Below are 14,680 nucleotides of genomic sequence, written 5' to 3' on the forward strand. Positions count from 1 at the left end.
TTTCTGATTTGCAAGGGATGTGGTGGTGCCACCGGCGGTGAAGGTGGCTGCGGCGGTAACCGCGGTGGTGGCGGTTGAGTGGGGGGGAGGCTGGGAGCGAGAATCGCCGTTACGATATCCGGAAAAAAGGAATTCGCCCGTTCATACCTCTTAAATTATATAAGCCGACGTGTTTACCACGTCAATATTCAACTGCGTAGGTAATTGGTTTCCAGAAGCGATCGGCGCGAGTGAAGGGGAAAGACGATAAAGAACAAAAAAAAACTATACATACCGGAACGTTGGTAGTTTTTTTCTTATTCAATCGTATCATCTGTCCACATCGAGAGATACCGTCGTGTACCATAAATTAATTTCGTGCTTGTTTAATCGATTTCGTTCTTTAGGTTCATTTTATCTGTCCGAGCGAGTATTTTCTAAACTTCTGTTTTTTCTTCACAATCCTGTTGATCGTTTGAGACTATAAAATATAATTAGTATACTCGTTTAAAATATTAAATTCTTAAACCTATACTGACAGTTGATGAAAATTAATTTTTCTTGGACGTGTGGTCATGTGGAAACGTTTATGTTTGTCATTATGTTATTTACTAACACTAATAATGTTCTTGTATAATAATTATTCATTATATACTTACTCTATTTTTCATTATTTTACTGTTATTCAATCAAGTTATACTGATAATGGGTCACCAAACATTGTGTTTGTTTAAAACTTTACTAAAGTAGCTTTATGGATAATATGCTACATATAACGATACAGGTGTTGAGTATAAAATTAAAATAATTGTGTTAAAATGTAGATAGAGATCTAAGATATATAAATTCTAGAACTATTTTTTTGATTTATTTAATTTTTCTATGATGGGTATGAGCTTAAGGATTTTCACACCTCTCGTTTATATGTGTTTTTAATTTTAAGTAGTATATGCGTCATCCGAATTGAGGAGATAATTGTAGAAAAATATTGCTAGTTTCTGAATGAAATCATTGATAGTAAGATTTTTAAGTATAAGTTGAAAGTATTATTTCATATATGTCACGGTGTATTTAAAATAAAACTTTGAACTGAAAAATATGTATTTTTTAAGTTTACTTTTTTAAACAGTTTTTACAAACAAGAGATTAAAAGATACTTATAATGATAATGAGTGAAAAACATGTTCTATCTGCTTTAAAATATTAAATAGTTTATTGATATTATTTGTCTATAGTATTTGAATATCTCTTATAAAAAATTGTTTATATTCAAGAATAAATTCTGATAAATTATCGATACGATTATTTTAAGATATGTTCACACAAATTTAATATATCAAAATATAAGTAATTTATATGATAGGTATAAAACAAAAATCTGAGTTGATAAATTAATATCAGAAAATTAAAAGTAAATAAAATAAAGTTATTTAAGTTGTTTATAATAAAATACTTATTATGAATCATATTGATATTTAGTATAAGTTTTATATTTGTATTGCACAATAGCATCAGAGGACATGATGAAATAAAAATTTGCAAAGTATAAAGTAAAAATATTATAATAATTATATACATAAAGCATAATTTTAATATTATTAAATAGCATAAAAATTAGTAGACATGAAGTAGTAAATACTTTACTATTTATTGAAATACAAATGATATTAGTAAAATAATACATTTAAATTTAGTACTTAAAGATTCTAGTTGAATATAATAAATCAAATAAACATCCTTATTATACATCATATTATTCACAATTTTTCTTTTTAAATTGAATTAGATTTTTTTTATGTTGATAGTAAACAATGTGTTTTATAAATATTATTATTGAATTGGTAAATTTACTTGCTATTTTACACCTTGTGGCTAATGTAGATTATAAATATAATTTATATTCAAAATATAATATGTTAGTATATGTAGTATGTACTATATAGGTACTTATAAATTATATTATTGCTACTATCCTTATTACTTGTATTGGTTAAATATAAAATTATATTATACGATACACATTATTTATACTATATTTTCAGTGTATAGGTACTCATAAAATTAAACTATCGATAAATATTTAAAACTGTGTACTTTGTAATATTCTGCTGCGCGTGTATCATATTTGTTATATATTATAGCTGTATACCTATTTCATGTATTATTTTACACAAAGAAACGTATTTTCTTTAGAAAAACTCGTTATATAAAATCAACATTTCTCAAAATGCATAAAAGCCTTTGAGTTATAAAATATAAAAAAAAGTATACAAGAAATATGAGTTGATCCGAGCGATGCTTAAAAATACACCAACAGAAGCGAATAACTTTAGTTACTATAATATAATATGTGTATGCGTCAGTAAGAAGAACAAATTGAAAAATAGTACAATTTTGATTGAAACATTATTTAATTGATTATTGAGAGGTATTAAAAATCGAATGATACGCGCGCCAGGTGCCCTGATGGTTATTATACCACAGTTAATAGTACCGCAAAGAATACATGGAAATTCCACCGATGTGCGTTTCTATAATAATAATTCACATATTATACACACACGTTAAATATGCAAATAATATAAATATCATACAGATATACGCTTTGTTTGATTTTCACGTTGTTTATCGATAAATTCTCGACCAAACCGAATTTATCGTTATTATTCTGCGCCTAACCATAACCTAACAGATGGTCAAATAGTCATTGGCATAGACTTCATTTTTAAATTATTGAGACGTGTTTGGCAGTGATAAAAAAAAACAAAAAAATTACACAATATTATGGGTTCTCTCACAAGATACGGTTAATGTTCAATAAACGTTAAACACGGCTTTCGGAAATGCTGAGTTACGATATTTTTGTGATTGTTCGTAGTCTCGTGTATAACATTTAATTTTATTTATTATTCGTGCAATGGGTGCGGGGGATTTGGCTCTTGTATAAACCACTGTGAACGGCTACAAAGCCTGCTGCTTCGGTTTGATGTCACGCTGTCGATGTCGTTTCGCAACGGTCGGTAAACTGTAAATTTTCAACTATATAGTTGACGTCGTTGCGTCGTCACTATTAATCACGGCGGGACGTATACGAGATCGCATACAATATAATATACCATCGTATTTATACTTCGCGTACAATATATAAATGCGATCCGGTCAAAAACAACAGATACTCGTAAACATTTGGTTGAACGCGTATTAGACTCTTTTTTTAAATATTATTTTTACCTACGTTGGCTTAAGTTCAGACGTTTCGGAGATGTTTTGTTATGTTTAGGTACACTCTCATTTTGATAAATTCACAAGAGCCACAAGTTGTCTTGCGAACTTGCCCCTAATGTATTTTAATCAGACTCTGAGCACCACCATCACCAATTGGCTTGCGTGCGCGCGCGCGTGTGTGTATAATACGACTTGACGTTGTGGCATAAAATGATGACCGGCACAGTCGATTGTAAGGCTTAAATAGTCTCATTATACGGTGATAGTCGATGCGTTATTCTAATAAATAGCCTGTCGCGGTTCCGACCTACTAGCCGTACCGACGTTATAACATTATATCCGTTGTCTTACGGAAATCGTACCATTTAATTGTATACAAATATGTACAATATATTAATGTTATGCTTAAAATACAATATACATTTATATCAGACTGCACTACCACAACTTTTAACGAATTATGTACCCTATTTATTAGATATATTTATGTTTGATAAACTTGAACTTTATTTCGAAATCATTTCGACGATCATATTATAAAGCTTATTTATAAGATAGGATTAGAAAAATTGTTGTAGATTACTGACTATTTGACTTTCTTATAATATTGTTACTATAAGACCATTTACAATTTTGGTTTCATCATGAGCAAATAAATTCCATTTCACGTTTATATTTAAAAAAAGGTTTGTAATACTTATTCGAATTAATGTTGCAATGTCCAATTATTTATTTTGACATATTTTTTATGTAATTTTAACGTCAAAATGAATTTATAATATTTAGGCCCTAGTCAAACATAATTAAAAAAATAATAATATGTTTTGATGCATTCACTATGTGAGCTGCAAAAGGTTCATAATAATAAAAAAAATTTATAAATTATAATTTGTTATTTTAATACATATTACAAATTATAATAATTAAATTAGATTATATTTTAAAACTTAATATTTATTTATTCATTTTTGTATAAGTACCCATTAAAAAAAAAAAAAAATGATTTAAGTTCGTATGGTATAATAAAAGCATTGAACTCTTACAGTAAAGTTGAATCACATGGAGCTCACTCCTCACACGCCATCTCGTCCTACCAATGTAGCTAAAATTTGTTTGTTGTAGGTACTTGAATCAGAAAGTAAATTTAAAAATAAAATCTTAGTACATATGGAAGTAATGTAACATTTAATAAAATCACTGAAGTAAATGGAAAAGCTATCGAACTATATATATAAAAAAAAAAAGTTTGATTTTGAGAAGTCTACGAATGACTTTTTCAAGGTCTGGACCATTTATACTGTGATAAAATTGATGTTTTCTCCTCTCACAGTTCTACGCCGACTCTTTTATAATATCGAAAATATCACAAAACATTTTATATTTAAGTATATAGAGCTATGAAACCCACGTGTAGGTCACCGCAAAGGCGCAAAATAATAATTGAAAACACATCGTACACAAAATCGACCTCGTTTCCGTTGAAATAACAGCAATAGATACATCACGTCATCCATGCGAACTAACTAAAATAAAACTCAAGTTAATACCAAGCACGCGCGCGCCAAATAATTATTACGGTTAATATCTACGTTTGATGATTGTCAGTTCCGCGGATAGCTGCAGCCGCGATGACATAATAAATAAATATAATAATAATGTCACCGTGTACGTAAACTGCAATAATATTATCATCATCGCGTAGTATGTTATTCCCGTATTGATATTATTATATTATTATAGTTTTATGTCCACCGCCACCGCCACCGTCGCTCGTACACCGGAACAAAACGCCATTCGGACCGGATGTGCGTACCACACAGCGGTTATATAATAATAATAATATTATTATTATGATACTGTGCGATGTGTTGCGAGAGCGGCGGCGGAAGAACCGATAATAATAATATTATAATTTATCGTTTAATGTATGTGTGTGTGCGTGTGTGCGTGCGTGTGTGTGTGTGTGTGTTCGCAGGTACATTGCGGTCACGCAGCCAATAAAATACGCGAAGCACAAAAACAATCGGCGAGTGTGGCTGACAATCGTACTGGTGTGGGCCATCAGCGCGGCAATTGGCAGTCCCATTGTGCTGGGGCTGAACAACACGCCGGACCGGGAGCCGGACCTCTGTGTTTTTTACAACTCGAATTTCGTCATTTACTCGTCCCTCTCCTCGTTCTACATACCGTGCATCATAATGGTATTTCTCTATTGGAACATATTCAAGGTAAGCCCGATCATATATTATACGTATGTATATATATAAAAATATATATAAATGTATATATTATTACAATAAATGAGTATAAGTATCGGTGTATTGTGTAAGTGTACACGCACAATATAATATGATTTGCCCCGTTACACGGGTCTCTAGATTGTTACGCCTTTCGGCGGCACCCGGTGAATTAATATCGTAGTTACTCGGTCGTCATCTGTGGTGTGTAAAACTGTATACGTATAATATGATATGTATATTTTATAATAATATATAGAAATATTTGTCGTGTTATTGTAATTTGCAACGATAATATAACAGGCAGGTACGAGGGTATCCTGGGACCGAGGCTGCGGGCGATTCAGATTTACAGGGTGATTCATCGACTCGTGATCATTATCCACCAATATTTACAACTACTCATATATTATTATGCGTTTATTCGAATTCTGGTTATTGGAATTTTTCTGTAGGTATCCAAATTGAAGTTTGAACAAGTAGTTTCTGAATCGATACCTAACTATAATAAAACATATTTACTTCAGAAAATTTGTATATAATATAATAAACATTATAAAATACTATTGTAAATAATTTACTATAATAATATTCAATCTATTCACTAATAGGTGGCCAGTTATAACTAAATGTATTTAAGCTTAATAAAAATGTATCAACACATAACATCTGGACATTCTTAAACACCATACAATCTGAATATAAGATAACTATTGTCTTAAGGTAAGATTAAAAATTCTAAAAATCAGGATTTGGGTATCGCTTTATGTATTAATTGATCTCGTTTAACACTATAGTTTCCACGATTTAACATTTTTGGAAAGCATTAACACTCGAATTGATCATATTATTATAACTGCTGTTTACCTTGTCGCATATTTTTTTTAAATAACTTTATTTTACTATAATTTTTAATTTATTTATAATTAGGTATAAACATAATATATATATACATCAAATATGAATACAATTAGGTATTATTTCGTTGCATGATAATTTATGACTATAATAAATGCATGACCATTTTAGTTATGATAAATTAATTTGATCATAATAAGGTTATACAACTTAGATATTGCAAATTGATTTTAAAAATGTTTCTAAATGCCAGAATAAGTTTAGGTATAGGACCTGAATTTAATTTTAAATAATATAAATTATTTTGTTTAAAGTATAGCAATATACCTACATTTTAGACGTGATGAGCTATAATGTCATGTTGCAATACAAACTAAGGTAGTAAAATGGACTAATTCATTATAAACCTGAAATAATCGTAATGAAATGAACATTGTTTTAAGATTGACATACATTTTTGATGTTTTTGATAGGTGTTTATGTACGGTATTGTAGAATTTGTCTCACAAATATGACAGGAAAACACACAACTGATGCCGAATAACAGTGATCTCCTATTGAAAATGCCAGCAAAAGTGCGGCGTATACAAATTCGATAGTAATTTGGTGTAATAATTGTCTCGATGATTTTGCTAAAAATAATCAAATAAACGTCGAAAAAACTTTTTTACTTGTGGATTCACATATTATTATAATAACATTTTGAATCATTTGTGCAATATTTTATCTTAAATTAAAATATAAAGCGTATCTAATAGTGAAAAACAATTTCTGTTACATAGGTTTCACCCAACAAATTAACCATGGTTGGCACCTTTTAATTGTAGTTTTTGTCAATGCTAAGTGACAACATAGGCCTATTATATACGGTGACTTAGGTAAGAAACACGATTGCATGCAATAGTTAATAAAACCCACAAACAACAACATATAGTTCACCGATAGACTGAACAGTTGCCATGAATCGTATTCACCAAATGACAGATGCTTTCGAGACAATTACACCGAGGATAGTAATCTGCTTACAAAAAAGAATATATATATAACATATAATATTGTTTTTTTGTGATATATTAAGGTAGACATATGAACACAATCGATTTATTGGAAGTTATTCACAAATGAAGCCGAAAACACTAATTGTATACTAATATACTGGTTTTCAGCGGTTAAAAATGGCATAAATAAATAATACCTAATGGTAGTACTCAAACAATAAATATATTTTTTTTAATATAAATTAACCATATAATATAAACAATAGATAGTAGGAAAATTATGTACTTAGTATTCAAATATAGTTTCAATTTTATATGATATTTCTCTTGTTAAGAGTATAAAATATTTTGGTTAAATATATAATATAATATAATATATTAATATATAAAATATGTTTCACGTAAATATTATTATTATTAACTGACTAGCCAAGTGTACGATAAAATCGATTAAAGTTGATAAAATGTTTTAAATCTAGCTCATAAAAAAATAACAAAAATATATTGAATGTAGATAATGCACATCATGGGGAATGTGGAATATTAGTTGACTTTGTCAGGTTAACGTAAAATCTTATCTTATTCTCCCAAATATTATTGAAAAACACTGTACTCAATTCACGTTTCTAAGGAATCGACGCGGGTGACAAACAGGTATGGCTACACAACGAAGACTGTTAACCACCAAAGTTACTTCCTAATGAGAATGAAATCTGTACTACTAAAAACAACAGCTGTATAGTGTATACATTATAATATTATTTGGCATCGTATAGTTTATCTCAGAGTGATCGTTTTTCATATCTTTCTCTCGTGCCTATAACTTTAACTGATTATGTATATTGTATATTATATCGGATGCCGCCGAAGTCCAGGAGACATATTTTACGCAGACACAATCGTGGTCGACGCGTCTACGCCGGTACAGAGAATTAGAACGCTGCCAACGATCAAGTGCCGAGGTCGAAGATATGAGAAATTCGATGCCCGCTAAACCAGATATCAATAGCCAATTCAAAAAACCGCCACTCTAAATCGTAAATAATGTTCACCGTCTCGAGAGCATTGCGACTACCGTAACGAAGAAGACGTGTATAATTGAAAATTCGTAGCAATCTATTAGATTACTAGTCCGTCATCGCGCGTAGCGTCGCACTGGCCACCATCGCGATCGTCACCGAAGATGCTGGAAACGTAAATGATATAAAATCGTGCAGCGTTTGATATCGGTACCGACACAATTACTTGACCGAAATTTGCAAAGATAAATGTCAGAAATCTATGTTTATCGATACGTACAGACATTAAATACGAAATCGAGTGTTGAGAAGACATATTTTCAATAATATGACACGTACATACTCAGATCTTGATACGAGTTTGGAACATTACTACTGCGTATTGAATTTCTGTTCTTGAAAATCTTGAACGTGATATTGTGGCGTCATTTGTTAGGGTAGACCAATAACCTAATTTTCGAGGTCACCCTCCTGAATAATTCTCGAATACGCCGTCATCGATTGAAACTGACACGGGTATACTAGTGGCATTTAATAAATTATTCGATTATACTATAATATTATAATGTTTAATTGACATTTTATTAATTAATTATTTTACGCGAACATATAATAATATGTTCGTCTGTTTTCCCCATAATAGGAAAATTTGTGTGTTAATATTTTTGTAGGTATAAATCAAAGTAAATAAGTTAAGTTAGTGTTTATTCATAAATATACGTGCCATGAATGATTTATTTAATTTTATTGAATAAAGTAACCGGGTTTATGCAAAGTTAAATTTATCGTATTGGTTATTGTATTTTTATACCTTCATAAAAATTGAAATGATACCATAATTGATATCCCATTATATCAAGTTTTACCTAAGTGTTGTACCTACCTAAACAACGTTTGTAGCTGGGGATACTGGGATATTTTCAAAGTATCATTGAATCTGTTAATGAATTCTACATAACTTTTAAATTAAATATTGAACGTAAAACATTAACTACTGGTGTATGATTTATCCCATTGATTTTCACTACAGAAATTAATATAATTAATTGTTTAACTGCTTGTTATTTAATTATTTTGACAGAGCATTATCTCAGAAATTCTTTAAAGTACAAACCATCAGCTATGCTTTATTAATATTACATACAATATGTTTATATTGCTCTATGTGACAGTGCATCTACTTCACATTGATTGAATGAAAAAATGTATGTTCTAAAATCGTAAATATAAGTAGAGTCCGAAAAAGAGTTACTCGATTTTATTTTTTTCTTCGTCGTAAATGTAGAAAAAACGAATCGATGCAGTTTTTATATTATATTGAATACACTTAATAATAAATTATATTGTTTTGTTCGAGCTTACGGTTTTGAACGCGTAAGATTTCCGTAAGGGCGTTGGGAAATTCGATAACAATCAGTAAAAAAAAAAAAAAACCGTATAAAGATTTTCGAATTATTGTATTATACGTATAAAAACACTAACGACATAACAATAAATTATATAAATACAAAAAAAAAAAAAATCATTATTCCTTTAATCGATTCTATCGAGTTGTTCAATATATATATAACTTAAATACACTTTATAAATATTTTATTAATACTTAAGGAATTAATAGAAGCTATACAAATGCGAAAATATAACACAATAATGTCGTTAGTTTATACTCATAATAACTATTACATTAAATATTTCTTCATGGTTACCGTAATATTCTATAAAACACTGTGGACAATGGTATTATACCTATTATAACAATTATAATTTTATTTAAACATTCACATTAATAATGATTATTATAAGACATGATGGTTGTTAACTATATTCAGTTAAAAAAAAAATCGTATTAAATTACTGAACAATATCTTTATTTAATGCATCGAAAGCGTAAAAAAAGTTATAGATTTATAAATTAAAACTATAGGTACCATTAAAATATTTATAAGATTCATAAATAATATGATTCTTAATGTTCTTATCAAATTGATTTCTGATTTATTTTGTCTAAAATTGATGGTATAGTTAATGAGTAAATCATTTGTATCCACTTCAGTGCCATATTATGAAATTAAACATAAAGATTAAAATAATAATACAATGTTAAAATAATATAAACCTTTATTTATTTTATTATAAATTGATATATACATAAACTCTTAGGGGTATTGAATAAATGAATTGTATTGATTGTATTATGAAATAAAATATTATTGAATTTATTAAATAAAAATGATAACATATAAATTAAACAAAAGTAACAAATAGTAAAAACAATATTTCTAAATATTCGATGTATTTCTCACCACTCATACAAATAATTTAAGTAATTGCAGTCTAAATTTAATTTGAGAATTCAATCGTACAGAAATACAATTTTAATTTATTGAAAACTATGTGATATATATATATATATATATATAAGTACAACGAAAAAACTTTCATTTAAAAAAGTTGCTGATATTAAGTAAATATTTTCTAAATATATGTTAAATTTTCACGCACGAGTAGATAATATAATGGATATGCAAAGTAATAAAAACGGTAATCATGACCATTTTACTAAATTTATTTCCTTACAACCATTTGAATTACATTTTTTTTTCAAAAATATCAAATGAATTTATATCTTCGTGAAATAAAATTGTAACTGTAAAAATTAATCTTAATATTTTAAAAGGTGTATAGTGTATATTTAATAATAATATATTAATTGTACTTAATTAAAAAAAGCAGGTTCTTACGAATAATAATAATTTTATAAATATATCATATTATCTTTTTTAATTGCAACAAAATAGCTAAAATTTGAAACATTAAAATATGTGCATAAAAAAAATGTTATTTATGTATTTTCAATATATTTTATTGACGAAAAGAACAACATTCATGTGGAAATTTGTATTAAAGATACTGTTTAAAATTTAAAACTATATACAATATTAACTACATAACAATTTGTAAATTCTGAGATTTAGTAAAAAAAAATTAATTTAAATGATAAAAAAAATTATGTAGTATTTTCAACATTATTAAATTATATTATTATCTACGGTTATAAGTTTTTGAATTACAACAAAATTGATTTTGTAAAGAACTAGTTTTATATAAAAATTCAATCTTTTCCCCTAATTAAATTTCGTTTTAAATTATATAATAAGAAAAGTTTTAGGTATTTTTACTTTTGCGTTTTTAATGTTTCAAAATGGGCAAAATGTGACAATAGACATAAATGTGAAAACAAAGCACTGTAAAATCAATGCATTCATCGCTCAACTCAGAATCTAAAATTACATATTTTAAATATAAATGGATGGGATATAAAAATACGTCATAAAGATTAGGTAATTTATTTTTTGTATAAACCATATTAATTAAATTTACTATTATTATAATTGTATTTGTATACTTTATGCAATTTATACGAAAACTATTAGTTTATTTGAAGTTTCTTAATGATTTAATTTTCTAATTAGCTGCATTATAATATAACCATGTTTCATGACCACATTTGTTATTGAAGGAAAAAATGATCTATAAAATATTCATATTTATAGACACAACATTTTATCAAATAGTATCAATTACAACTAGGAACTCCCGGAAAAATAAGAATTTTACAATTACTGTTGGGATTTTCTGTTTTTCTCAGTATTTCCGAGGTTTTCCATTTACATTCATATATAGTATATCTCCAGCGATTATATCATATTATTAAATTCATTATTGTACATTTTAAATAATTTCATAGTATTTATATGACTTTTTTATAATCCAGAAAAATATTATAACATAACCATAATAATATTAATGATGTTATACTTTATTTTCTAGAAAGATTTCTATGAAATTATTATTTAAAAAAATAAATGCGCATTGGTGTACACAATTATATGGATATAGTATAGGTAGTTTATAAATACATGCAACTTGTATTATCCTAAATAATAGATGTACATATGTAATTATATTATTTTTATATTTATTTTTTTTAAAGTAAATTTTAGTTATTAGTGTTCTAAGGAGTAGATAAATAACTCAAGGGCAAACAGCTTTATATAAATACTTAATTGATTAATTATCAGTTCTAGAGATTTATTCGTATACCAGGAAACAGGATTAACTAAATTAAATATTAATGATAATTTTGGAACTTCTAAACTATGTATTAAATGTTTAAACTCCTTAAAAAGTTAAATATGTCCAAAGATATTATGGGTAATATATAGATAGTGCATTTAGTTAAATAGTATATTTTACTTAAGAGTAACTAAACAAATATTTTTTTGAGGAACGTGATTATTTATTTAACAAATAAGCACAAAGAAATTTTAATTATAAAATTCTGAAAAAAAAAAATGTTAGTCTAGTTTAATGTAGTAATTCAAGTACTATACCTATCTACATATTTTATTCTAAACCTAAATAACATCGTCTTGGTATATATATTTTTTGATCTAAATCAAACGAAGCAAATATGTTTGTTCTTCTGATTATTTTGCATTGATACGTAACTACTAATTGTTAATTTTTGATAATAATAATGTTATTCATTAAAAATAATAACAATGTTAAAAGTTTTTTTTTTTTTAATAACTTAATACAATTGAACTTACATTTTAAAATATTGATATAATATTATGTAAACTGTGTGATATGTATTTGTGCTGTTTGTATAATATTGAATGCCTTAAGTGCCATTAAGTAATTCAAGTTATTATGTTTGTTATTATTTTCAAAGTTACCAATATTTATACATGATCTATAAAATATGGTTTTATCGTGGTTATGATGTTATAGTAAATCGAATAACCAAATACGAAATAACATTAAAATGATTAAAAAATAATAATAATTCAACAAGCATATAATTGACAAGCGAATAGGTCACACTTTCAATCATCAGCATAGCATAACGGTGTCTTACAATAATGTTGAATACAATATTTATACAAGTGCTTACAATACTCACATACATTATACATAGGTATATGAGAAGGGCGAGGTTTATTCTCTGTTTATCTAAAACTCTAATCGATATTTTATATTATTCAAGTATTTACACTATGCATAAAACGTACTGTGATAATAACTGTAGGTAATTTAATATTTTAGTTTGCTATGGTATTATTTGTGATACGGCCGTAAATGTCTTGGTAGTTCAAAAAAGCAGTTTAAAAATACATTGTCAACCGCTTGTACTTACCGTTCTAGTGCTTTTAGCGAATTTAACACGCGACCGTGTTCCGTTTCCGCTGTTGAAAGCACTGTATGTGATTTCATTTAAAAATAATTGTTCCGTAATTAACACAACGAGTGCCAGGTTTCAAAAGTGGTTTGTGTACGCGACGACACGTCAGTCTTAAATATTTCCATACGTGCATACGGGTATATATATATTGTATTCTTAGTCGATTACTCTAGACACAATTGAAATTTATGTGAACGTATAAAGGATGATATAAAATATGAAAATGTAATTTTGGGCTAAAATATACAACGTAATATATTATATAAACCTCTATGAATTAATAATATTATGATAAACTTTCGTAAGGAAATTCAACAACTCATCTTTGTTTCATTCTCTTATCGATTGTTAAAGGCGTTGAATAGAATTAGCATATATCATTGAGATACTATTTTATTAAATGATGATTAATTCTCTACGAATCATTTTATGCAATTTCGTACTCAAAAACACTATACAATTAAGATGTTTAGTACGGAAAACGAAGGTTATTAAATAAATATTAAGGCAACAAATAAAATGTATTTCAGCTCAAAACTTGACTAAAAATGTAAACGTTTAATATTAATCAATGTAGGTATCATAAACGTATGGCTATCAAATTACAGCGAGGAGATGAAGTTCCACTATAAATTATATTACAAAATACTAGATAATTAAAGTGAAAATTAAGACGTTGATTTATCTATAGATAAAATAAAACTAAATAATTTAAAATGTCTATTATTTCTGCATTATATATTTAAAACATAATTAGATCAATATCGTTTGAAATATTTCTTTCTATGTTAAGTATTCTCTGAAATTAAAAACTGTTTTTTTTTTGTCATAGTTTTATTAGTATTATTGTCATTTGCCAAAATTCAATATAATAAGAACAATATTTACCTGACCGAAATAGACTACAGAAAATCTGTAACGCTAATATTCACATAATGGGGGGGGCTAAGTTCCCTAGATACACCAATGGTAAATATGTTATTTAAAATAATAATTTTTTTACACTGTCATATTATGATATTATGAGAATAAAGGAAACGAAAATATACCAATTGTATCTGTAGAAAAAGTAACGATTTAAAATTTTAAATAATATTTTATTTCAATAACGATAGT

The 14,680-nt window shown here is 27.3% G+C and overlaps 1 protein-coding gene across 1 annotated transcript in view; it reads left to right on the forward strand.

Annotated features, from left to right (window-relative positions):
• Positions 1-14,680, forward strand: part of LOC113560999 (dopamine D2-like receptor) — a 249,554-nt gene that overhangs the window by 170,074 nt on the left and 64,800 nt on the right. Inside the window, exon 3 of the mRNA XM_026967162.1 lies at positions 5,180-5,432. Within this exon, the coding sequence (XP_026822963.1) occupies positions 5,180-5,432 (253 nt within the window). The remainder of the gene's footprint in view (positions 1-5,179; positions 5,433-14,680) is intronic.

Source organism: Rhopalosiphum maidis, chromosome 1 (assembly GCF_003676215.2).
Source record: "Rhopalosiphum maidis isolate BTI-1 chromosome 1, ASM367621v3, whole genome shotgun sequence".
Taxonomy (NCBI): Eukaryota; Metazoa; Arthropoda; class Insecta; order Hemiptera; family Aphididae; genus Rhopalosiphum; species Rhopalosiphum maidis.